Below are 27,814 nucleotides of genomic sequence, written 5' to 3'. Positions count from 1 at the left end.
TTGAAGATAGGCCCATAATTCTCTGGTATTTGGAAAAAAAATTATTGGCATCTTTATTCTTATCGTTGTGGCATAATCATGTTAACCACCTTAAAAGAGCAGTGCCTAATGGATTAATTTGTGATTTCATCTACGGGTAAAATAGGAATTGAAGACGTAGATAAATATATTTCTAAAGGTACAATTGACATGAAATTTTCACAATATGTGAACCCATGCAATCCATACATACAAAAAAACGAACAAAAACAAATATGTTCAGAAATGAAATTCTGTGTAATAAAAAGTATTGAACACTCTAACTGAAATGTATTTAATACTTTGTACAAAATCCTTTGGGCTAGATTCAGGTAGGGGCGCACATTGTTACGGCGGCGCAGCGTATAGTATTTACGCTACGCCACCGTAAGTTAGAGAGGCAAGTGCTGTATTCACAAAGCACTTGCCTCCTAAGTTACGGTGGCGTAGCGTAAATGGGGCCGGCGTAAGCGCGCGTAATTCAAATGAGGATGAGGGGGCGTGTTTTATGTTAATTCTTGGTGACCCGACGTGATTGACGTTTTTCCCGAACGGAACGCATGCGCCGTCTGTGGAATTTCCCAGTGTGCATTGCTCCAAAGTACGCCGCAAGGACGTCATTGGTTTCGACGTGAACGTAAATTACGTCCAGCCCTATTCGCGAACGACTTGTGCAAACGACGTAAAAAATTCAACGCGGGAACGACGACCATACTTAACATTGCGTTTCCGCCTCAATAATAAAAACAACGTTACGTCGAAAAAGCCTAACGTAAATGACGTAAAAAAATACCGCCGGGCGTACGTAAATTTGTGAATCGGCGTATCTAGGTCATTTGCATATTCTATGCTGAAAACGACGGAAGCGCCACCTAGCGGCCAGCGTAAATATGCACTCTAAATTACGATGGTGTAAGAGACTTACGCCAGTCGGATCTTAGGCTAATGTCGGTGTATCTTGCTTTCTGAATACAGAAAAAAGATACGCCGGCGCAGCTTTGAATTTACGTGGCGTATCTATAGATACGCCGGCGTAAATCAATGCTGAATCTAGCCCTTTGTTGGTAATGTCAGCCATAAGATGCAGGCTCCTTTGTATGGAGAAACTAGTCCCATGTTTTGCTCAGGGGTGATTTTGGCCGATTCTTCTACACAAACAGCCTTCAAATCTCAAAAGTTCCATGGCCCTCTTCTATGAACTCTGATCTTTAGTTCTTTCCATAGATTTTCTATTGGATTCAAGTCAGGTGATTAGCATTCTAGCAGCTTTATTTTCTTTCTTTGAAACCAATTGAGAGTTTCCTTGGCTTTATGTTTGTCTTGCTGAAATGTCCACCCTCGTTTCATCTTCATCATCCTGGTAGATGGCAGCAGATTTTTATCAAGGATGTCTTGGTACATTTTTCCATTTATCCTTCCTTTAACGATCTGAAGTTTGCCAGTACCGTATGCTGAAAAACAGCCCCATACCATGATGCTCCCACTTCCAAACTTCACGGTTGGTATGGGGGGTGTTTTTGGGGTGATGTGCCCTTTGACGTACAAGTGTGTCTTTTCGCGCAAAAGAGCCACCCTACCACAATATATGTAGGGTGGGCAGTCCTAAAGTGGTTAACACTGACAAGGGGCAGGCTTGCTTTCTAATTGCTGATAGATTTCAGCTGGTGTCTTGGCTTTCCATGCCTTTTTGTACCTCTCTTTCTTCATGTGTTCAATACTTTTTCCCTGTCATTCCATTTTATTACACATAACTTAATTTCTCAGCTGATTTGTTTTGGTGTCATTGTAAGGATTGCATGGGTTGTTACCAACATGCAGTGAAAATTTCATGTGAATAGCACTTTTAGAAAAAAATGTACCTTGAAAAATGGGGAAGGGTTCAATACTAATTTTACCCGCTGTGTATGCATACATTTAAAATAAGCAAATTCATTTGTGTTTTGTTGCATGTTGATTGGAATGGGCAGGTGAACTTTGATCCTCTTATTCTTCTGTCAGGAAAGGACGTAATGGGAATTTTTCCCAATGTGGACAAAATCACATTTTTATTTGTAGGTCCTCGAGGACGAGTTAGAATTTCTGAAACCATTTTCTTGGCCTGCGCCGTTTAATTTTTGGGGAGTGACCACTGTGCTCCTGATTTTTTTTATATATAGGCATCACAGGGAGAGGAAGTCAAAGGAAATCTTCCTAATGGGGTCAAAGACAGAAATAAAAATTTTGACTGGTGTAAGGTTTTAATTTACTCTTACTATTTTTTCTGTTAGTCCGTCATTCCTCCACCCAAATATTGCCCCTGAAATTAAATGTCCAAGAGTAAGTGGTAAATTAGGGCTGGATACAGATATTCAAAGGTTATCAAAATGCATATCGGCAGGCAATACTTGAACCAAGGTGACCTGTATTCAGCAAATCACCACAAATACCGTCCAGAAGAGGACATTCACCCAAATTGGCAAATTCAAGTGTAATAGGTCAAAGAGAGTGCCAAATGAAAAATCCCTAAGTTCCAAGTCACTATTGTTCAACTGATTACAGCAACCAGGACAAAAGATAACCAACAAAATTCAGGGGCCCCTTCTATCGTGAACATCGGCACTGATTGCATACAACATTATCTACCTGTAGATCAGTTTGTTTGGATGTATTTTTTAATCCAATTATCATTCTGCCATTTCATCCAAACCTTATGAAGGGGGATTGGGTGGCCCCAGAATAGCATTGGCTGTCCTTTGCTCTGCTTGCTATGACCAGTTGAATAATTAAGGGCTCTTTCATAATTAAAGGCTCTTTCATAATTAAGGGCTCTTTCACAATGGAGAACTCCAACAGCGGATCTGCCTGCTCAGCGGGGGATCTCTCCACTGGTCCCAGCTAAGCAAGTGGAGGACAGGTCCACACAGCCAGCTTTCCTCTATGTGTAGTTGGATGTAAATGGACCACCTGCCAATTTACATCCAACTGTCATCTGATCCCCCATCCATCTGTTTTTGGTGGATAGGATCGGATGTTGGCTGGTGTCAATGCACACATGTCCGTTGACATCCGCTGCTCAATAGAAGGCAATGGATGGTTGAATGGGGTCCACCTAAATAACTGATAGGCTGACTCAATTGATCCACCCACGTGAAAGGGGCCTTAGACTATTTTGTAATGAATAGCCAATGTATTATGACCTGGTCCCAAGGGATTCCTTAATTTGCAGGGATTTCCTCTCACTTCTTGTTTGGCTATGGGACATGAAGTGAAAGGAAATCTCTGCAATGGGACACAGTTGGTAAAAAAAACAAATCTGATGGGGTATACGTACACACGCCTGGTTTTCCCGTCGGATAAAAAAACAATGGTTTTCCTGACGGAATTCCGGCCAGGCTTGTCTTGTGCGCACACACAGTCAGACCAAATTCCGCCCGTCTAAAGCACGGTGATGTACAACACGTACGACGGCACTATAAAATGGAAGTTCAATTCCAAAGGCGCCACCCTTTGGGCTGCTTTTGCTGATCCTCGTGTTAGTAAAAGTTTGGTGAGAGACGATTCACGCTTTTCAGCCTAATGCTTTTCAGTCCGTTACAGCGTGACAAATGTGCTATCTCAATTACGAACGCTAGTTTTACCAGAACGAGCATTCCCGTCTCATACTTGATTCCGAGCATGCACTTTTTTTTCCCCGTCGGAAAAGCTTACACACGAACGTTTTTTCCGCTATGATTTTTTCCTGATGGGAAAAAAGAAGATATCCTGATCTCTTTTTTTCCCCCGCCAGTTTTCCCGTCAGAAAAACTGCTATTAAGCATACACACGGTCAGAATTCCCGGCTAAAAGCTCTCATCGCAGTTTTTCAGACGGGAAAACCGGTCCCGTGTACTGGGCATTCGATTTTTTTAAGTGAATTTTTCCATTCTTGAAGCATGTAAATATGGTGTTGCCTCCATATTCTACTACATCAGTTGTTTCCAGCTTTAACCCTTCAATCACCAGCTTTAACCCTTCAATCACCAAAGTGTGCGGACTCAACAGTGATAGATATGCACATTTTGCCTTTAAATAAAAAGTCATAAGCTAAGTCACTATCTCCATCTTTCACCACTCCTCATAGACACCATGTGCACGGAGCAGTACCATGTGACTATCACAGAAAACACATATCTTTCTTTTTACTCATGGGTTGTAATTGGCAGTCTGGAATTATTTTCTCTATACAAAGCAATAGGCAAGCTAGAAAAGGCCTGTGGGTAAATAACTGAGTCTCTGTGGACCAACTGAAGCAGAGGTTTTCATTCTCTTTGTAGAACAAATAATTCATATTTGACATCACTATTTCAAAACATTGCCAAAGGAAAGGCTTTATGTATACAGTGTAATGTTTTTTTTTAATCAAAATATACCCGCGTATTCAACATCTTATGGTTCAGGTGTGGTGTTCTGTTCACCTTACTCAAAGCTCAATTGAACATTCAGTTTAAATCTGTTAAATACAGTGAATCCAAAAAGTATTCACAGCTCTTCACTTTTTCCAAGTTTTGTTATGTTACAGCCTTATTCCAAAATGGATTCAATTTAATATTTTCCTCAAAAATCATACAAACAATACTCCATGACAATGTGAAAAAGTTTTTTTTGAAATCTTTGCAAATTTAATAAAAAAAAAAAAATCACATGTACATAACGTAGGGTTGTCCCGATACCATTGTAGCCTTGTGTCCCCAAATGCAGCCATGTGTAGCCTTGTGTCCCCAAATGCAGCCATGTCCCCAAATGCAGAAATGTGTCCCCAAATGCAGCTTTGTGTAGGTCCCCAGTGGCCTACCTGTGTAGGCAAAGAGCCCCCCGCCACCGCCGTCTGGTTGATCAGCGCACGGGGAACATAACGGCTTTCATTTCAATAGCTGTGTGTTCCCCGCCGTGTGTCGTCTTATATAGCCCTTCCCCCTTGTCCAGGCACTTTGATAGACAGATCACCCGTCCAATCCTGGGATGGGTGATCTGTCAATCAAAGTGCCAGGACAAGTGGGAGGGGCTATATATGACGACGCGCGGCGGGGAACACACAGCTATTGAAATTAAAACTGTTATGTTCCCCGCGCACTGATCCAACTAAACGGCGGCAGCAGCAGCAGCAGCAGCTCTCTTCCCCAATAGTGACATTATATTTTACATACCTGAGGACTGCTCTGCTCTCTGCCTGTTCTCAGCCCGCTCTCCGCCCACTCTCCACCCCTCTCAGCCCGTTCTCCGTCCACTCTCCGTCCCTCTCAGCCTCCTCTCCACCCCCTATCAGCCCGCTCTCCACTCACAAAAAAGTATCGGGTGAAGCATCGGGAGCATTTGCACGAGTACAAGTACTGGCGCAAATGCTCAGTATCGGTACTGATACTAGTATCGGGACAACCCTATACATAAGTATTTACAGCCTTTGCCATGACACTCAAAATTGTGCTCAGGTGCATCTTGTTTCCACTGATTATCCTTAAAGATGTTTATACATCTTGATTGGAGTCCACCTGTGGTAAATTCAGTTGATTGGACATGATTTGGAAAGGCACACACCTGTCTATAAAAGGTCCCACAGTTACCAGTGCATGTCAGAGCACAAATTAAGCCATGAAGTCCAAGGAATTATCTGTAGACCTCGAGACAAGATTGTATCGAACCTCAGATCTGGAGAAGAGTACAGAAAAATTTCTGCAGCATACTGTAGAAGGTCCCAATGAGCACAGTGGCCTCCATCATCTCTAAATGGAAGAAGTTTGGAACCACCAGGACTCCAGCATTTCTCTTTGAAGAGAGGAGAACCTTCCAGTAGAATAACAGTCTCTGCAGCACTCCACCAATCAGGCCTGTATTGTAGAGTCGCCTGACAAAAGCCACTACTCAGTAAAAGACACATGACAGCCCATCTGGCCTTTGCCAAAAAAGCACCTGAAGGACTCTGACCATGAGAAACATAATTCTCTGGTCTAATGAAACATAGATTGAACTCTTTGGCCTGAATGGCAAGCGTCATGTCTGAAGGAAACCAGCCACTGCTCATCACCTGGCCAATATCCTTAAAGTGAAGCATGGTGATGGCAGCATCATGCTGTGGGGATGTTTTTCAGTGGTAGGAACTGGGAGACTAGTCAGGATTGAGGGAAAGATGAATGCAGCAATGTACAGAGACATCCTAGATGAAAAACTGCTCCAGAGCACTATGGACCTCAGACTGGGGTGAAGGTTCATCTCCCAACAAGACAACCACCCTAAGCACACAGCAACCCAATTGAACATCTCTGGAGGGATCTGAAAATGGATGGGCATCGATTTGAATAAATTTGCAAAGATTAAAAATGGGGTATTTGTAGAATTTTGAGGAAAATAATGAATTGAAAACATTTTGGAATAAGGCTGTAACATAGCAAAATGTGGAAAAAGTGAAGCACTGCGAATACTTTCCAGGTGCATCAAAACAAAAAGTAATTGAATCTTATTAAAAATTACCTTTCCTTTTCAATCTGCAGCTCTGTAATTTTCTGTAAAGTGCAATGCAATAATTTCCTGCTTGTGTGATTGGCTCACTGATTTTCCCAGAAGTCTGCACTAAGATACAAGTTCGATTTTTAGCACCCCCTGCAACAAAAATGTCATTTTTGGTGAGATACTCTCAATAGGAAATGACATCTAAAAGGATGCAGGCCCAGTAGCTTTCCTCCTTAGTGCCCTGCAGGAACAAACATGGATTTCTTTAAAGTTTATTAAAATCCTTGCAATGTACTAGAACACCCAGAGGGGAATGTTTTGTTCCTCAACAAAAGTGGAGTTACACTTTAAGGCCTGTTTCACACCTATGCAGGTTGCAGTTTGCACATTCTAGGTGCATTTTGCATTTTTCAGTACTCGTTTTTGATCCATTGAAGTCTATGGAACTAAAAAAACTGAAAAAGGTCCCTGGCCCTTTCCATAAAATGCACAGATGTCAACTACATCCATAGGAAACCATGTTAAATGGTCTGTAGTGTGTTTCTGCAAAAACTGAAAACACACAAAAAAATGCATAGGTGTGATCCAGGTCTAATGCTAGACCTCTCCAATCAGCAGGGAGCTTAAGCTTTGTTGATTACAGAGAACCAGGGGGCGAGTTGGACCTCTGCAGAGTTTCCATTGCTTCCTCACATACAGCAAACGTCCTTCTCTAGAAAATGCTGAGCAGAGGACAGGCTTTGCTTAAGTCCTGGTTCACACATGTCCCGCTGGGATTTGCAGTCCAGAGTCCGGTGTGTTTTTTTTTTTTTTTTTGGTTGAGGTGCAATTCAGATGTGATACAGGTGCACATTTTTACTTTAAAGTGGAGGTTTACCCCAAAAAAATCTATTTTTAACATTAGATTGGGCCTAATTACGGGACGCAGAATCGGGTGTTTTGTTTAAAATCAATGCAGTACTTACCGTTTTAGAGATAGATGTTCTCCGTGGCTTCCGGGTATGGGCTGCGGGACTGGGCATTCCTATTTGATTGACAGCCTTCCGACCGTCGCATGCAGTGCGTCACCAGTTTCCGAAAGTAGCCGAACGTTGGTGCGCAGACGCCGTATAGAGCCGCACCGACGTTCGGCAACTCGTGACGCACTGTATGCGACGGTCGGAAGGCTGTCAATCAAATAGGAACGCCCAGTCCCGAAGATTATACCCGGAAGCGGCGGAGAACATCTATTTCTAAAACCGTAAGTACTGCATTGATTTTAAACAAAACACCCGATTCTGCTTCCCGTAATTAGGCCCAATCTAATGTTAAAAAATTTTTTTCGGGTGAACTCCCGCTTTAATTCGCACCTAAACCAGATTCAAAATCACGCCCAGGAGCCTTGGCAAAAACGGATTGCGGCCACCCCGGACATGTGTGAACCGGCTCCATTGAATACTAGACCAGTTCTAATGTAATGCGAATTGGATGAGGTTAAAAACACATCAGATTTGCATATTATATGTGAACCGAGCCTAAGGCTGTGGCTGATTTTTGAAAAAAAACAAAACGGCAAACTGTAAGACTTTGAACACCTTTTTTGCTATGATGCACCTGGATCATATTTAGATGATTTACTGAAGGTTCAACCAGGCTTAAAAATACCATGCAGAGCTCTATGCTTTTTAATTTTGTAAATGATTGCTGTACAATACATCATGCGGTTTTCTTTTGGTCCAGCTGTGTGAGTATTTTGTTGTTCAAACTGGATAAAACTACTAAACTTTTACAACATTTGAGGCCCCGTACACACGACCAGTTTCCTCGGCAGAATTCAGCTTCCGACCGAGTTTCTGGCTGAATTCTGCCGAGGAAACTGGTCGTGTGTACACTTTCGGCCGAGGAAGCCGACGAGGAGCTCGACGAGGAAATAGAGAACATGTTCTCTATTTCCTCGTTGTTCTATGGGAGCTCTCGGCCCGCCGAGGTCCTCGGCGGCTTCAGGGCTGAACTGGCCGAGGAACTCGACGTGTTTGGCACGTCGAGTTCCTCGGCCGTGTGTACGGGGCCTCAGAGTTTTCAGTTTTGATTTGCAGTTAAAATATATTATACTCATAATTTTAATATCTTTAAATGTAAAGATCTCTCCACCTACTTCTTTTAAGGCACCCAAGCCATATGCCGATGTTGGAAAGTAAAGCCATATTTGGGGCTGCCTCATACTCGCATGTCCAAAATGCATGAATGTGTTTTTGAAGCGTTTTTAAGCACATTTTTTATTGTCTTGCATGCATTTTCCAGGAAGAGAAGATTTTTCCTGCATTAGAATGATGTAGTATATTTGCTTGTGCATTTTAGGTAAAAGACATCTTGTAAATGTTGCTTGCAAGACTTTAAAAAATGCCCGATTATATTGAATAAATGTGTGCAGTACTATAGTATTTCCAAGACCCCCACCCATCTTGTTAAATATTTATTGCAAAAAAAGGTGGCTAATCCTCCAAAATATTGTTTCAAATTCTAAGTTCATCTTTTGATAAAAAATTAAAAGGTGAAGTAGCTCACAGCACCCACCCCAATCCCCAATGCAAATATCTATGATCACTTTTTTGCCTGCCACACATGCCAGACAATGTCATGGCCTACCCACACTCAAAGATTTCACTATACCGTCTCATAGGCTGGGTATTGTCACAATGGGGGAGAGCTGACATTTGCCAGCTTGGATATGTGCAGGGCCGATGCTCCCTATACGCACACTACGCAAGCTCCTTAGGGCCCCGCCACTTACTCGAGGCCCCGCTGGCCGCTGGGAAGCATGGATTGTGTCTCTGTTTAATAACCGAAACAATGGCAGTCCCCTGGCCAGCGCCACATTTGTCACTCACTACTAGTATTCAAATGTCAGTGAGTCAGGTGACGTCGAGTGAGACAGCCGCCGCTCTTACTTATGGGAGTTGTAGACTACAACTCCCATAAGTAAGAGCGGCAGCCATCTCACGCGACGTCTCCTCACTCACTGGCGTCTGAATACTAGAACTACAACTTGGAAAGGTACGGGAGAAGGGAGGCAGGGAAGAAGGTGAAAACGCCTCCTAAACAGGAGGCTGGCAGGATCTTGTCCCATTAAAGTCTTGTATTTGTCTGTGGTCTGGAAGTGTGTACAACAAATTGTCGCCACTATGCCCATCAATTGTCGCCACTGTGCCATGCCAAACGCAGCCACTGTGCCATGCCATCAACTGCAGCCACTGTGCCCATCAATTTTCTCCACTGTGCCATGCCATCAATTGTCGCCACTGTGCCCATCAATTGTCGCCACTGTGCCATGCCATTGTCGCCACTGTGCCCATCAATTGTCGTCACTGTGCCATGCCAAACGCAGCCACTGTGCCATGCCACTGTGCCCATCAATTGTTTCTCACTGTGCCATGCCATCAAACGCAGCCACTGTGCAAAAGCCAAAGCCAAAGTTCAGGGTTATAATTTATTATACTATATTGTTGTACTTATTCTTTGACTGATTTATTAAAGGAGCTAGGATTGTATTGGGAGCACTGAAGTGTTAGGTGTGACTGTGTGGCAATGGCAAATGGTTTACATACTGTAGCTCACGGCATCACGGGTCAGGTAGAGGGCCCCTTAGCAGAATTGTGCTTAGGGCCCCAGAGAGGTCAGGATCGGCACTGGATATGTGCCAGTACTGACCTATGAGAATCTCTTCTTTCTTCCAGGAGGCCATCCTGAAAAAAAGGAAGGCTAAGAAAAGAGTTGTCAAAAAACAAAAGTTCGTCCGAATTTCAATTCGGAACTAAACAAACTGCACATGTCTAGTACCAAAGGCAACAAGCAGTGCTAACTGGGCAGCAGCAAGCCTCAGATTGTACAAACTGTGTTAACTATTTCCTGCAACATGATGTCTAAATGATATCCTGAGTGTAAAATGGTCGCCTGAGGACTTTGAATCTCCCTTTAACCTCTAAGTGCTACAGTATGGCAATATTCTTACATCTGTTCCAACAGGGCTCTCAGCCTGCACACGTGATTAGATACCTATTGAATTTAATTTCTATAAGTGAGCAAACATTGACAAACATCACTCAGCAGGCTCTGCAAACATGTACTTATTGTACAAAATTGGAGAACATAATCACTGTTAATGCCTGTGCCTGATAGGGAAGAGTGGATATGTGGAGAACATAGCTAAAGTAATCAAAATAGCAAGGACTGCTCCAATACAAAAAAATCAGTGCAGTTAGATAATAGTTGATCAAGGTCATAATCTTTCTAATACATTACTGCAGAAGAATACTGGCTTGGAGAACTAAATTATTCTACCACAGTATTTAAACCACATCTCTTTGTAGGTATATCAAACGCTTAAAGTGTTACTAAACCCTTGTTTGTTTATTTTTACATTAAAATAACAAACATGTCATACTCGGTGCCGGTTCACACAGGGGCAACCCGACTTAGGCCCCTTTCACACCTGCGAACCGTATGTCCGCTTTTTCATCCATCCGTTTGCGCATGAAAAAGGGACATACATTGGTCACTATGAGATTGCGGGATGAACATCCGCTGACGCCCGATCTCATCCGCCTCCGCAATGATTCGATTCTGCAGACGTAAGAAAACCCTATTTTTCCTATCGTTTCCTATCGTCTGCGGATCGGATTGGATGAACACGGACACACGGTCCTTGTTCATCCGATCCCCCCATAGGGGAGAGCGGAGAAAAGACAGGGCGGTCCCTGCACCGCCCTGTCATCCGCCGGCTCAGCGGGGGTCAACGAAGTGATCCCCGCTGAGCACACGGAGCATACGGAGGCGGATCATTACTGATCCGCCCCGTGTGCAAGGCGACTTCAGCGTGACTTGGAGCAACTTGCAACGCGACTTAAAGTTGCCTCCAGGACAGGCGACTTTGGCTGTGGCCAATCACAGAATAATCAGCTCTGTGGGAGGAAGGGGTTTGTCTGAGAAAAGTATTTTCTTTTCCTGTAAAGTTGCTTCAGTTAAGACAGTGATCCGACTTTGGAGGCAACTTCTATTGAAATCAATGGGTACAAGTTGCCTACAAGTTGGCTAGAAGTTGCCTTGAAGTAGTACAGGAACCTTTTCTGAAGTTGGTGCTCCTGGCCCCTCCCTCCTGCCAGGTGCCCTCATGGCAAGCAGCTTGCTCTGAGGGCACCCAAGCAGCTGTGTGTGACCATTCACACACAGAGCCACAGCTTGGCCCCATCCCATCTGTCTCCTGATTAACTCACTGGCTGGCTCCAGCTGCTGCCAAAAACAGGAGTGCAAGTCCCAGACGAGCCAAGGCTCTTGTGGACATTGCTGAATCAAGAGGGGACTCAGGCAAGTATAAGAGGGGCTTGGAGGACTGCTGCAAAGTTTTTTTCCCTTTGTGTATAGAATGTATGAAGGTAAAAAACCTTGTGCCTTTACAACCACTTTAAATTGGGTCAGATTGACATTGGCTTATAAGTCCTCTAATGTAGGTGGATATGGAGATGCCAACTGCAATGTCATTTATTATATACTACAAGTGCACTGGGTCCCGAAGCTCTTAGTCCACGGAAAGTGTGTCCAGAAAGCACCGCCGTTTGTTACTTGATTGTGCCAAGGCAAATAACTGCTATACATTTAAAGATCTGCGGTAATTATATCGTTTTTAAGACATCGCAGAAAATCAAGATCCACGACATCCAATGTGTGACCACTGATAAATTATTTTTACAATCTGTGCTTCTATTTTGATGTTTTATCTGCTCTATAAATCAGTATGTTGGGAACTGCTAGACAGATGGGGAGTAAAGAAGGATTTTATTAGAATATTTAAGCTTGTTCTAATTCTGGGCCAAAGGAAAACAAGTAATTAAACTTTAGCACTTCGTTATGAATCATATTAAACCTCTCAGGCTCTCCATACCCAAGAATATGGACAAACCGAATGTCATGACTCTGAAAGGATTAAAACAGCCAAGACACTGCGAATCATCAAAATCTGTCACCTTCTGTAATCATAGTAGTTATGCTTATAATTTTTTTATGTTGTACTGTATTTAAAGGACATGTATCTTTAGTGTAAAAATAAGTACATATCACTTTTTTTTATTTGATGGTTTATATACACTATTTTACCAAAAGTATTGGGACGCCTGCCTTTACACACACATGAACATTAAAGGCATCCTAGTCTTAGTCCGTAGGGATCAATATTGAGTTGGCCCACCCTTTGCAGCTATAACAGCTTCAACTCTTCTGGGAAGGCTGTCCACAAAGGTTTAGGAGTGTCTATGGGAATGTTTGACCATTCTTCCAGAAACGCATTTGTGAGGCCAGTCCCTGCTCTAATTTATCCCAAAGGTGTTCTATCGGGTTGAGGTGCAGGCTAGTCAAGTTCCTCCACCCCAAAATACCTCCTCCATGTCTTTATGGACCTTGCTTTGTGCACTGGTGCGCAGTTATGTTGGATCAGGAAGTGGCCATCCCCAAACTGTTCCCACAAAGTTGGGACCATGAAATTGTCCAAAATGTCTTGGTATGCTGACGCCTTAAGTTTCCTTCACTGGAACTAAGGGACCCAAGTCCAACCGCTGAAAAACAACCCCACACCATAATCCCCACCCCACCAAATTATTTGGACCAGTGCCCAAAGCAAGGTCCATAAGGACATGGATGTGCATGAAAAACTGAGGGCTACCAATGCTGACCTCTTTTTGGACTTTCTAGTTTCCTGACTGTCGTGTTCATCCACTATCTTTAGTATTGCATGTAGTAAAGGAAAGTTTAGCCAGCCGTAGGTTAATCGACATTCAATGCATCTATGGGCAGGCCTGGGTACAACCCCATCTGCAGAACACAAAAGCACTGTGGGAGGGGAAAACTTTTAACACTTCTCTACTGTATACATCACTAGGAAATGTTTTGGTTGAAGTTGGATCTCTCAAGACAGTATGGAGGACTTTATTAGTTGTCTGTAAATACATATGTTGTTGAATTTATGGGCTTGTCTTATCTTTCTTCTTTGTCTCAATTTTCAGCATCGCCGTCTATCAAACTGATGGTGGATGATCCCATTGTTGTGAATCCGGGGGAAGCAATGACGCTAGTGTGTGTCACAACAGGTGGAGAACCCACGCCAACACTCACTTGGGTTAGATCTGTTGGGAATCTCCCAGAAAAGGCAGTACTTAACAGCGGGACGCTCATTATACCTTCCATTACATCGGAGGATGCTGGGACCTACAGCTGTGTCGCCAACAACAATGTCGGCAATCCAGCAAAAAAGTCCACAAGTATCATTGTAAGAGGTAAGCACTTTCCACAGCTATGACCTACAGTGAATTCATCTTAAAGGACTGGCTAAATATTTTAATTGTTCTTGTGATTTTATACGCAGATGAGCACCTGGTGGTGCTCATAGTGAAAATACGATACAGTAAAATCTTGGATTGTGAGTAACTTGGTCTGCGAGTGTTTTACAAGATGAGCAAATTTTTTTTTATACGTTTTTAACTTGATAAATGAGCGATTTATTTTGAGACTCCAAGTTGCGTGACATGTAAAATCCCATTTTAGTCAATGAGAGCTGTCTTAATTAGCATGACTGAAGTCTCTCCGACTTTAGAAAAGGTTCCTGTCCTACTTCAAGGTGACTTGTGCCCATAGGCCCAGATTCTCAAAGGGCTTACGACGGTGCAACGCAATGTGCGCCGTTGTAAGTCCAAATCTGGGCCGTCGTATCTATGCGACTGATTCTTAGAATCAGTTTCGCATAGATAACCATTGGATCCGACAGGCGTAAGGCTCTTACGCTGTCGGATCTTAAATGCATTTTTTTTCGCCTCTAGGTGTCGCCTCCGTCGTTTTCCCTGTCGAGTATGCAAATTAGCAAAATACGCAAATTCCCGAACGTACGCACGGTCGACGCAGTGAAGTTACGACGTTTACGTTAGATTTGCGACGCGTAAAGTTGCCCCTGCTATATGAGGGGCAACCAATGTTAAGTATGGCCGTCGTTCCCGCGTCGAAATTTAAAAATTTACGTTGTTTGCGTAAGTCGTCCGTGAATGGGGCTGGACGCCATTTACGTTCACGTCGAAACCAATGACGTCATTTAGCGCAATGCACGTCGGGAAATTTTAGGGACGGTGCATGCGCAGTATGTTCGGCGCGGGAACACGCCTAATTTAAATGATCCACGCCCCCTACCCAGCTCATTTGAATTAGGCGGGCTTGCGCCGGGGGATTTACGCTACGCCGCCGCAACTTTACAGGCAAGTTCTTTGTGAATAAAGCACTTGCCTGTAAAACTTGCATCGGCGAATAACGCCTATAAAACTTGCGTCGGTGTAACGTAAATGACATACGTTACGCCGCCGCAGTTTTACGCTCAGATACGAGAATCTGGGCCTTAGACTTTGAGGGTTTGTGAAAAAATAAATGCTTATGCTCAAAAAAGCTCAAAGAAGCTCAATAAAAATGTGCACAAAAAAGCACAAGGTTCTTAAAGCTGAAAAAAAAGCGTAAATGCCTGTAAAAACTGCTTTTTTTGAGCCCTAAATTGGATCCTTATCTTAATTGATGTGATTTGGATCTGATATTACAGGAAGATTACCCAGGCGTCCCCTGAAGTTGCCTCCAAATTGCCTCGAAGTTGCACATACTTTGTGGCCATTTTTTATTATTATTATACAGGATTTATATAGCGCCAACAGCTTGCGCAGCGCTTTATAATGTAAATGGAGACACTACACAAACATTACAAATCAAAATAAGAGGGTTAGAGGAGCCCTGATCCTGCTAGCTTACAATCTAAGAGTGTGGGTGTGTACGGGCTGGAGGAAAAATTATGAGCTCGGTTTTAGAGTGATTTCATTTGAGGAAGTGGTGTGACGTCCATGTTGATGTGTCAGATAGTATGTTAGTAATGCGAGAAGAGACTGAAGGAGTGAAGTGAGGAGTAGAGAGATCGATTGTTGTGTCTTCAGCATAGAGGTGGTACTGGAAGCCATGGGAGTTTATTAACAGACCAAGGGAAGATGTGTAAATGGAGAAGAGAAGGGGTCCGAGGACAGAACCTTGAGGTACCCCTAAAAAACTGGGAGAGGAGGAAACAGAGTTATAGGTCACACTGCAGTAGCACTGTGATAGGTAGGAGGAGAGCCAGGAGAGAGCAGAGTCTTGAAAGCTTTTTTTAGGAGGGGATGGTCAACAGTATCAATCCTGCAGAGAGGTCGAGTAGTATCGAGTATGGAGTAGTGGCTATTGGTTTTAGCAGTTAGTAGGTCATTAGGGAGTTTCAGTAGGGCAGTTTTCGTGGAGTGTAGCAAGTGAAAGCCAGACTGTAGGGGACAAGAAGGTTGTTGTCAGTGAGGTGATTGTAGACTAAGCGTTCTAAAAGTTTTGACGCAAACGGGTTCAAGGAGATGGGTCTTAAGTTGTTCAGGCTGGTGGGATCCAGTGAGGGCTTTTTAAGTATGGGGGTGATCAGGGTATGTTTTAGAGGGGAGGGGAAGGTGCCAGTAGAGAGTGAGAGTTTGAAGATGTGAGTGAGGGAGCATAAGATAGAAGAGGGTGACCATAGTAGATGTGAGGGAACAGTAGACAGTTCCAATGGGCTAGATTCAGATAGGTTAGCGGATCTTTAGATCCGCGTAACCTAACTGATTTACGATCCGCCGGCGCAAGTTTTTGAGGCAAGTGCCTTTATTCAGAAAGCACTTGCCTCTAAAGTTGTGCCGGCGGATCGTAAATCCCCCGGCGGAATTCAAATTCCGTGGCTAGGGGGTGTGTAACATTTAAATCAGGCGCATCCCCGCGCCGATCGAACTGCGCATGCGCCATCCGCTAAATTTCCCAGCGTGCATTGCTCCAAATGACGTCGCTAGGACGTCATTGGTTTCGACGTGAACGTAAATTACGGCCATCCGTATTCGTGAACGACTTACGCAAACGACGTAAAAAATTCAAAATTCGACCCGGGAACGACGGCCATACTTAACAGAGGATACGCCGCATATAGCAGGGGTAACTATCCGCCGGAAAAAGCCGAACGCAAACGATGTAAAAAAAAAGCGCCGGACGGGCGTTCTTTCTGAATCGGCGGAAATCCTCATTTGCATATTGGTTGCGTGAGAAAAACGAAACGCCACCTAGCGGCCGGCCTGGAATTGCAGCCTAAGATCCGACGGTGTAAGTTACTTACACCTGTCAGATCTTAGAGAGATCTATGCGGAACCTAATTCTATGAATCAGATACGATGGACGGAACTCAGAGATACGATGGCGTATCAGGAGATACACCGTCGTATCTCTATCTGAATCTGGCCCTGTGTTTCTGGACCTACTAATTTATTTGAAATTCACTCTTTACTAAAGGCTACATGATTCTGTTAATGCATAAAATATATCATATCTTTCTTTGGTAATTGATGTCTTTAGAATTTCTGGCAACAAAGCATTTTAAAGAATTGGGTCAATCTAGGTTACCCGGTCAGAAGAGTCAGGTCAGTGGGCTGTGTACCTGGTGTTCCTAATTTACACTTATTACGAGAGTGTACAATAGTTTCCCTTTAACACAGATGTATTCCAGTCAGACTTTTTTGAAAGGGGATACTAAACTGTTGATTGTGAAGATAATTAAGGCAGCTGTAAAATAAAGAATCGGAGAGAATAAGCATGGGGTAAACAAAGCTGAATTAGCTCAGACTTATTCAGCAAAGAACTGTGGGTCAATGTGGCTATTCTTCCAGGGACGTCATATGCATGCCGGCCTGGTAAGGTTTTAAATCCAAACTGTAATCATGTTTAAATTGTATGAATACTAACAATGTGGCTTTGGAATTTCTTATTACAAAAATAAATAAATATATAACATTTCAGAGAAATGTAGAAATCACAGAAATACATAATTCATCTGAATGAAGATGAGAAGATCTCCTTTGTTCATACTGTTGAATCGATATCCATACATTAGTAAAAGCCTTCTAGAATCCCAGGCTCTCTGTTGGGGGAGGGGAGTGCGTTCTGTTCTGCTTTCTAATTCTTGTACGTTATGTGCGCATGTAAAATTGCAATCCATCTTTTTTTGCAACTGACTTTATTAAAAGAGATCTACAGGTAAATATGTAACAAAAATACCCATTTAGTATGTGTGTGTATAAATTCCCAATGAACATGAAGTGAATTCCACGAGATCAATGGTCGGCAAGATATACAGGACCCTCTGGAATCCTTGCCCAAAGCTGTCAGTGTTGAACCTTTGGTATTTTTGATCCTTCACTATTTAAATAAAACCGTACAGGATTTCAACCGTTTCTAAAAACCCAACACACTTGATTGCATTTCTACAACTGAGAAATCTGGACCATAGCTCCCATTTTTTATTTTATCTGCTGTCTAGGGGCCCCTGTGTGTTAAATGTTGTGCAGTTTTAAACCAGTATCCTTAAAGGAGTTTTAAAGGAAAACATTTTTTTGCCTAAAATTAATGTCTGCAAGGTAGACAGACAGAATGGTGTAATGATCCTGTTAAAAAACGAGTAAATACCTATTAAATTCCTTCATCTATATCACCTCCGGCATTCTAGTTTCTGTTCTCTCATTCACTTCCTGGTTTGCATCGTTTGTTCATGTAAGAACTACATTTCCCAGTATGAATTGCGGCACGCCCAGTAATTCACACCTCCTTGAAGTCTCTAACATGTAGAGAGCGTCCTGCCGCACAGTTGTAGTTCCCAGGAGGGGGTGAGCACATTACTGGCCACCGCAGTAAAGCCTCCCTTCACGGTGGTCAGTAACAATCAGACAAGCAGGAAGTGAACAGAACAGAGAAGAAATGGAGCAACTTCTGAGCAAAAACGAACAATGAGGAAGTGAAAAGAGGAATGTCTGCAGGTAAAGGAGGCTTATTATGAAAACATTTTTTCTCTTATCGTCCATGGACGGACACAGCTCCTTAAAACATTTTTTGGGGGATCTAGAGAGTGACATTTTTGCTCATTCTTCTTTGCAAAATATCTCAAGCTCTGTCAGATTGGATAGAGAGCGTCTGTGAACAGCAATTTTCAAGTCTTCTTGCCACAGATTCTCAATGGGATTTAGGTCTGGACTTTGACTGGGCCATTATAACACATGAATATTATTTGATCTAAAGCATTCCATTGTAGCTCTGGCTGTATGTTTAGGGTTGTTGTCCTGCTGGAAGGTGAACCTCCGCCCCAGTCTCAAGTCGTTTGCAGACTCTAAGGCCCTGTACACACGATTGGACAAAACCGCTGAAAACGGACTGAAGTTCAGTTTCATCGGTCCAATTTGACCGTGTGTGGGCCCCATCGGTCAGTTATCCTTCTGTCCAAAAATTTAGAACTTGCTTTAAAATTCAACCAATAGACGCCTAACCGATAGGTCAAAACCGATGGTTAGTACGCAAAAGCATGGGTTCAAAACCCGCGCATGCTCAGAATCAAGTCGACGCATGCTTGGAAGCATTGAACTTCATTTTTCTCTGCACGTTGTGTTTTACGTCACCGCGTTGGACTCGATTGGTTTTTGAACTGATGGTGTGTAGGCACATCAGACCATCAGTCTGCTTAATCAGTTAACCGATGAAAACGGTCCTTCGGACCGTTCTCATTGGATCGTGTGTACGCGACCTAACAGGTTTTTTTCCTTATGCCGCGTACACACAACCGTTATTCATGTCATTGAAAAAAACAAAGTTTTACTCAACGTGATTCCCCTCAAGCCTGCCTTGAATACACACGATCATTAAAAAAAATGATTGCGCAAAGCGCGGTGACGTACAACACGTACGACGGCACTATAAAGGGGAAGTTCCATTCGAATGGCGCCACCCTTTGGGCTGCTTATGCCAATTTCCCTGTTTCATAACTTGCTTCTCAGCATGTGCGTTTTTTCCCCTTCGTTAAAGCCTACACACGACTGTTTTTCAAGACGTGAAAAACGACGACATGAAAAACTACGAGAAAAAATTGAGAAGGTTCTAAATTGTAGAGAAAAATGCTCTAGTGCCCACACATGACTGTTTTTCATGACCAATTAAAAAAATTGCATTTTTCTCGTCGTGTGTACGCGGCATAAGATTCCCCTGTATTTGGCTCCATCCATTTTCCCATCAACTCTGGGGTATGAATACTTTTTCAAGGCACTGTATTTCCCTTGAGTATATCAACTCCTAGGCTTAATCATCCTGGGCCAGATTCACGTAGAATTGCGGCGGCGTAACGTATCGTAGATACGTTACACCGCCGCAAGTTTTCAACGCAAGTGCCTGATTCACAAAGCACTTGCGATGAAAACTAGGCACGCGGCCTCCGGCGCAAGGCGGGTCAATTCAAATGGGCGTGTGCCATTTAAATTAGGCGCGCTCCCGCGCCGGACCTACTGCGCATGCTCCGTTTCGCAAATCCCGTCGTGCTTTGCGCGCCGTGACGTCATTTTTTCGAACGGCGACGCGCATAGCGTACCTCCGTATTCCTGGACGTGTTACGCAAACGACGTTCATTTTTAAATTTCGACGCGGGAACGACGGCCATACTTTAGACAGCAATACGTTTGCTGACTAAAGTTAGGGCACCTAAAACGACGACTAAATTTGCGACGGGAAACTAGACTAGCGGCGACGTAGCGAACGCGAAAATCCGTCGTGGATCCGCCGTAACTCCTAATTTGCATACCCGACGCTGGTTTACGACGCAAACTCCCCCCAGCGGCGGCCGCGGTACTGCATCCTAAGATCCGACAGTGTAAAACAATTACACCTGTCGGATCTAAGGGATATCTATGCGTAACTGATTCTATGAATCAGTCGCATAGATAGAAACAGAGATACGACGGCGTATCAGGAGATACGCCGTCGTATCCTCTTTGTGAATCTGGCCCCCTGTGTTCAGTGGGTCCCTGCCTCAAAGAAAATGATCGTGGTAGACTCCACTTGGATTTGAGGAAGGGATTTTCTTTCCCTCCGAATGTTCAAGGTTGTTCATAATAAAAACTTTAAAAAAGTTCCCATCTTTGACCTTCAGAATCAAAAGCTTGGGATTTGATACAGGGCATGAAAGTGACCTTTGCTAAGTTGAATAGAGACGGGAGATGCACACAGTACAAATGATGTGCCCTTTCCTTGCTCTGTTGGATCCTTCGCAAAGAATGCAGTTAAAATCATTGTAAACACATCACCATGCAGAGCGATGTATAGGAATCCATGTCTAAAGAAATAAATTGTACAGTTAAAAACTAGCAGAATTAACATAAACTGCTTTCCTGTACAGTTCAATTGCATGTTGCATTTTTTTTTCTATTATTGGTGGAACTAGATGGACTGGTGTCATTTTTTTCAACCTGACTATATCGGATTACAACCATTTTGCCACGTACACACGATCGGTCAAACCGATGAGAACAGTCTGATGGACCGTTTTCATCGGTTAACCGATGAAGCTGACTGATGGTCAGTCGTGCCTACACACCATCGGTTAAAAAAACAGAACGCGGTGACGTAAAACACAACGACGTGCTGAAAAAAAACGAAGTTCAATGCTTCCAAGCATGCGTCGACTTGCTTCTGAGCATGCCTGCATTTTTAACTGATGGACGTGCCTACAAACGATCGGTTTTGTTCTATCGGTTAAGTATCCATCGGTTAAATTTAAAACAAGATTGCTTTTTTTAACCTATGGATAAATAACTGATGGGGCCCACACACGATCGGTTTGGTCTGATGAAAACGGTCCATCAGACTGTTCTCATCGGTTTGAACGATCGTGTGTACGCGGCATTTCTCAAAATACATCACTTCCTCCTGAACCGAATTCCACAAGATAAAGAATCCTAAAATCAAGGTGAACCTTGGCTTGCAGTCTCTGCTCTAATTCATCCCAAAGGTGTTCTATTGGGTTAAGGTCAGGACTCTGTACAGGCGAGTCAAGTTCCTCCACCCCAAATTATATACAGGGAGTGCAGAATTATTAGGCAAGTTGTATTTTTGAGGATTAATTTTATTATTGAACAACAACCATGTTCTCAATGAACCCAAAAAACTCATTAATATCAAAGCTGAATATTTTTGGAAGTAGTTTTTAGTTTGTTTTTAGTTTTAGCTATTTTAGGGGGATATCTGTGTGTGCAGGTGACTATTACTGTGCATAATTATTAGGCAACTTAACAAAAAACAAATATATACCCATTTCAATTATTTATTTTTACCAGTGAAACCAATATAACATCTCAACATTCACAAATACACATTTCTGACATTCAAAAACAAAACAAAAACAAATCAGTGACCAATATAGCCACCTTTCTTTGCAAGGACACTCAAAAGCCTGCCATCCATGGTTTCTGTCAGTGTTTTGATCTGTTCACCATCAACATTGCGTGCAGCAGCAACCGCAGCCTCACAGACACTGTTCAGAGAGGTGTACTGTTTTCCCTCCTTGTAAATCTCACATTTGATGATGGACCACAGGTTCTCAATGGGGTTCAGATCAGGTGAACAAGGAGACCATGTCATTAGATTTTCTTCTTTTATACCCTTTCTTGCCAGCCACGCTGTGGAGTACTTGGACGCATGTGATGGAGCATTGTCCTGCATGAAAATCATGTTTTTCTTGAAGGATGGTGACTTTTTCCTGTACCACTGCTTGAAGAAGGTGTCTTCCAGAAACTGGCAGTAGGACTGGGAGTTGAGCTTGACTCCATCCTCAACCCGAAAAGGCCCCACAAGCTCATCTTTGATGATACCAGCCCAAACCAGTACTCCACCTCCACCTTGCTGGCGTCTGAGTCGGACTGGAGCTCTCTGCCCTTTACCAATCCAGCCACGGGCCCATCCATCTGGCCCATCAAGACTCACTCTCATTTCATCAGTCCATAAAACCTTAGAAAAATCAGTCTTGAGATATTTCTTGGCCCAGTCTTGACGTTTCAGCTTGTGTGTCTTGTTCAGTGGTGGTCGTCTTTCAGCCTTTCTTACCTTGGCCATGTCTCTGAGTATTGCACACCTTGTGCTTTTGGGCACTCCAGTGATGTTGCAGCTCTGAAATATGGCCAAACTGGTGGCAAGTGGCATCTTGGCAGCTGCACGCTTGACTTTTCTCAGTTCATGGGCAGTTATTCTGCGCCTTGGTTTTTCCACACGCTTCTTGCGACCCTGTTGACTATTTTGAATGAAACGCTTGATTGTTCGATGATCACGCTTCAGAAGCTTTGCAATTTTAAGAGTGCTGCATCCCTCTGCAATATATCTCACTATTTTTGACTTTTCTGAGCCTGTCAAGTCCTTCTTTTGACCCATTTTGCCAAAGGAAAGGAAGTTGACTAATAATTATGCACACCTGATATAGGGTGTTGATGTCATTAGACCACACACCTTCTCATTACAGAGATGCACATCACCTAATATGCTTAATTGGTAGTAGGCTTTCGAGCCTATACAGCTTGGAGTAAGACAACATGCATAAAGAGGATGATGTGGTCAAAATACTAATTTGCCTAATAATTCTGAACTCCCTGTACAGATACAGTCATGTAAAAAATATCAAGTGCACATCATTAGATCTTTACTCAAACAAAGCACAAAAAAAATATGCCTTTCCAATCATTTATTCAACCAAAATATCGGTAGAAAAAGGAAGTACACCTACAGTATTGCAGACATCTTTTAGGTGTTTTGTACATTTGATCACCTATCCTTGCAAAATTCCTTCAGTTGCTAGATGCTGTAGGCTTTCTTGCATGAACTGCTCTTTTCAAAATCGCACTACAGAATTCAACTATTCGACTATCTTCTCTCTACAGAATTCAATAGGAATCAAATTGGGGCTTTGACTATCCATAACCTATTTGAGTATACCAATCCAGTCCATAACCTATTTGAGTATACCAATCCAGTCCATAACCTATTTGAGTATACCAATCCAGTCCATAACCTATTTGAGTATACCAATCCAGTCCATAACCTATTTTAGTATACCAATCCAGTCCCTCACTTATTTTAGTATACCAATCCAGTCCATGACACTTTTTTCTTTTTTAAGCCATTCCTTGATGTATTTGCTGGTGTGCACTGGACCAATATTAGCTTGAAAGACTCCTTTCCAGTTCAAACATTTTTTTTAGACAGATGACAGAACGTTGTTGAAGAAGGACTGGTCTTTACTATAAGTTTAATGGCAAACTGTAATTTTGCTCTGATGTTCTTTTTGGAGAGCAAAGGTTTTTTTCTTCAGACACCTCTCATGTAGATTGATTTTTGCAATCTCTTTCTGATTGTGGATGCATGCTATTTGGCCCTGACTGTTGCAAGAGCTACTTGAATACCCCAAGAAGACATTTTTGGGCTCTTGGAGACTTTTTTTTAGCATCAACCATTTAGCTCTTGGGTTGAATTTGCTGGGCTAGCCAGTCCTGGACAAACTAATGCCGCGTACACACGATCAGTCCATCCGATGAGAACGGACTGATGGACAGTTTTCATCGGTTAACCGATGAAGCTGACTGATGGTCCGTCGCGCCTACACACTATCGGTTAAAAAAACGATCGTGTCAGAACGCGGTGACGTAAAACACAACAACGTGCTGAAAAGAACGAAGTTCAATGCTTCCAAGCATGCGTCGACTTGATTCTGAGCATGCGTGGATTTTTAACCGATGGTCGTGCCTAATAACGATCAGTTTTGTCCTATCGGTTAGGAATCGATCGGTTAATTTTAAAACAAGTTGCCTTTTTTTTAACCGATGGACCATTCTTATCGGTTTAAAGCGGATGTGCCACAGGAAAATAATATTAAAAGCCAGCAGCTACAAATACTGCAGCTGCTGACTTTTAATATTAGGACACTTACCTGTCCTGGAGTCCAGCGCCGATCGCAGCAGAGGACGAGCGATCGCTCATCTCTCTGCTGCTCCCCCCGCCATCCACGCTGAGGGAACCAGGAAGTGAAGCGCTGCGGCTTCACTGCCCGGTTCCCTACGGCGCATGCGCGAGTCGCGCCGCGCCCGCCGATTGGCTCCCGCTGTGTGCTGGGAGCCGAGTGTTCCCAGCACACAACGGGGGGGGGCGACGGGATGTGACGGAATGCCCGTCTTTTGCCCGTGAATGCCGGGCCGGAAGCGGGTGCAAATACCTGTCTTTAGACAGGTATCTGCACCCCCCTCCCCCCTGAAAGGTGTCAAATGTGACACCGGAGGGGGGGAGGGTTCCGATCAGCGGGACTCCACTTTAGGGTGGAGAACCGCTTTAAGCGATCGTGTGTACGCAGCATCACAGTTGTTTGAAATCTTTGCCGATCGTATATTTTTTCCCTTATACTGTAATGGTTGATTTCAAATCATTTGGCAAGCTTTTTACATCTCTTGGCAGACTCGGAGGTGTCAACAATTTTTTTTTCTAAGACAATTAAAGCATGACGACACTAGACATGTCAATAGCAAAGACACCAGACAGGACTGGTTCCATTGCCACCTAATCTGAAACATTAGATTCTGAATTAGTAGTAAATGTAGGGGGTGTACTTACATTTTCCATATGAGAAATTCGCATTTTTGTCACTATAGTCAGAGCTTTTTTTCTCAGAAAATAGGTGCAGGAACTCAACCACGACCCCGCTGAGATTTCATAAACAGTAGAAGGGTCTTAAATACCAGGATTGCATTACAGACAAAGTGCAGAGTTTAGGGGGGTTACACACAGAGTGCAGAGCTGTCACTTGTAAACACAGAAACCTGACTTCTGTGTTTACAAGTGATTGTGGTGAGCAGGCATCAAAGGGTCTGAGCCAGAGGTGGTGGAACTGAGTTCCCCCATGTTCCCCCTGAAAAAAAGCCCTGACTATAGTTGAAGATAATGAATATACCATGCCAATTTTAGTGTTGTTTTTTTCAAGTATATCACCTTTACAGGATCTGTAGGTACCATCTTAATGAAAATCAAATATTCTCCTGTTCAAATCTGTCAAAAAAGTCAACAATTCCAGTGATGTTAATTTACGTTTCCATACACTGTGTGTGTGTAGTGTATATACGACATATATAATAAGAAAGAAACTCTTATTTATTTTCCATTTTTCCCAACCACAAATGGAAACACAGAAAACTGAGCGCAAACTATTAAAAATATTTGCATTTAAATTGAAAATGTGAATGCATCAGCTCTCATAACCCAAAAATAATTACTTGATATTGAAATGTTGCGTATATAGTAGATGAATATACATTGGCAATCTAATTATTATGATGTGTTTAAAGATAGGACTTTTAAGATTTACTGTTTTAGCAGCTGCTTTTTATTGGTGGCAAACATCACTGACTTGGCCATGTAAAACACGATACAGTGCATCCGGAAAGTATTCAAAGTGCTTCACTTTTTCCACATTTTGTTATGCTACAGCCTTATTCCAAAATGGATTATAGGGATTGTAAAGGTACAATTTATTTTTTCCTAAATAGCTTCCTTTACCTTGGTGCAGTCCTCCTTCACTTACCTCATCCTTCCATTTTGCTTTTAACCACATGCCTACCGCCTCATTGTGAAATGACGGCAGCAGGAACTCCTCCTCGATCCGGGTGGACGTCATATGACGTCCTGCGTTCCCGGCGATCTAGGGCGCACGCGCGCCGCCGGCGACGCTCGCGACCCGGCGCGGGTGCCCGGCGGCCGCGATTGCCGCCGGGTGCTTGCGATTGTCGGTGATCATGGCAGGAGTGTGGATCTGTGTGTGTAAACACACAGATCCACCTCATGTCAGCGGTGAGGAGACCAATGTGTGTTCCCAGTACAGAGGAACACACATCGGTCTCCACCCCTTGTGAGTCCCCTCCCCCCTACAGTTATAACACATCTTAGGGAACATATTAACCCCTTCAACGCCCCTTGGTGGTTAACCCCTTCCCTGCCAGTCACATTTACACAGTAATCAATGCATATTTATAGCATTAATCGCTGTATAAATGTGAATGGTCCCAAAAACGTGTCAAAAGTGTCTGATGTGTTCGCCGCAATGTCACGGTGACAATAAAAAAATAGCAAATCGCCGCCAATACTAGTAAAAAAAATTATAAAATAAAAATGCCATAAATCTATCACCTATTTTGTAGACGCTATAACTTTTGCGCAAACCAATCAATATATGATTATTGCGATTTTTTTTTTTTTACCAAAAATATGTAGAAGAATACGTATCGGCCTAAACTGAGGGAAAAAAATGTTTTTTTTAAAAAAATTGTGATATTTATTAAATAAAAAAGTAAAAAATATTGTGTTTTTTTTTTTAAATTGTCGCTCTTCTTTTGTTTATAGCGCAAAAAATAAAAACCGCAGAGATGATCAAATACCACCAAAAGAAATCTCTATTTGTGGGAACAAGATGATAAAAAAATTGTTTGGGTACAGTGTAGCACGACCGCGCAATTGTCATTCAAAGTGCGACAGTGCTGAAAGCTGAAAATTGGCTTGGGCAGGAAGGTGCGTAAGTGCCCGGTATGGAAGTGGTTAAATGTCCTTATTTCTTCTGTCTGTAACTCCACACAGTAATGCAAGGCTTTCTCCCTGGTGTGGAGTGTCCTGCTCGCCCCCTCCCTTGGACTACTGGAGAGTCAGGACGCTCTCTACGTTGCAGATAGAGAAAGGAGCTGTGTGTTAGTGGGCGTCCGGACTCTCCTGTAGTCCAAAGGGAGGGGCGAGCACGACACTCCACACCAGGGAGAAAGCCTTGCATTACTGTGTGAAGTTACAGACAGAAGAACAGGAAGTGAGGATTTCTCAGAAGAAATAAGGACATTTAAGAGCAAAATGGAAGGATGAGGTAAGTGAAGGAGGACTGCACCAAGGTAAAGGAAGCTATTTAGGGGGAAAAAATGTACCTTTACAACCCCTTTTTTAAGTTCATTATTTCCCTCAAAATGCTACAAACAATACCCTATAATGACAAGGTAAAATAAGTTTTTAGCAAATTTATTAAAAATAAAAAATGTAAAAAATCACATGTACATAAGTACATTACTCCGCTGATCTCTGCTGAGCAGGCGGATGACCGGTCTATCTCCGCTCACTGTGCAGAGGCGGACCTGTCAGAGTACCACTATCCTCTATGGGGAGATTGGAAGATAATGGACAGCCTGTCCGTTTTCCGAGCCCCTGGACGGATGGCAAACTTATCGCCATCTGTTTGTTTTCAGAGAATTTTGCCAGATGGCATGACATCTGCCTCCCCATAGAGAACAATGGGTGGCCCGATCGGGTCCACCTACAAAACGGACACGCTGACCCGATCGTTCCAATCGTGTGAATGGGACCTTTGGGCCAGATTCACAGAACAGATACGACGGCG

The 27,814-nt window shown here is 43.1% G+C and overlaps 1 protein-coding gene across 3 annotated transcripts in view; it reads left to right on the top strand.

The window, feature by feature from the left end:
- The window catches only part of MDGA2 (MAM domain containing glycosylphosphatidylinositol anchor 2), a 768,978-nt gene that overhangs the window by 518,745 nt on the left and 222,419 nt on the right, over nucleotides 1-27,814 (top strand). For all 3 annotated transcript variants that reach the window (XM_040332615.1, XM_040332614.1, XM_040332616.1), the window contains exon 6: nucleotides 13,506-13,775. In XM_040332615.1, coding sequence (XP_040188549.1) covers nucleotides 13,506-13,775 — 270 coding nt within the window. The remainder of the gene's footprint in view (nucleotides 1-13,505; nucleotides 13,776-27,814) is intronic.

The sequence above is a fragment of the Rana temporaria genome, chromosome 13, assembly GCF_905171775.1.
Source record: "Rana temporaria chromosome 13, aRanTem1.1, whole genome shotgun sequence".
Lineage (NCBI taxonomy): Eukaryota > Metazoa > Chordata > Amphibia > Anura > Ranidae > Rana > Rana temporaria.
The sequence above is the reverse complement of the archived record's forward strand: the minus strand, read 5'-3'. Positions and strand labels throughout refer to the sequence as shown.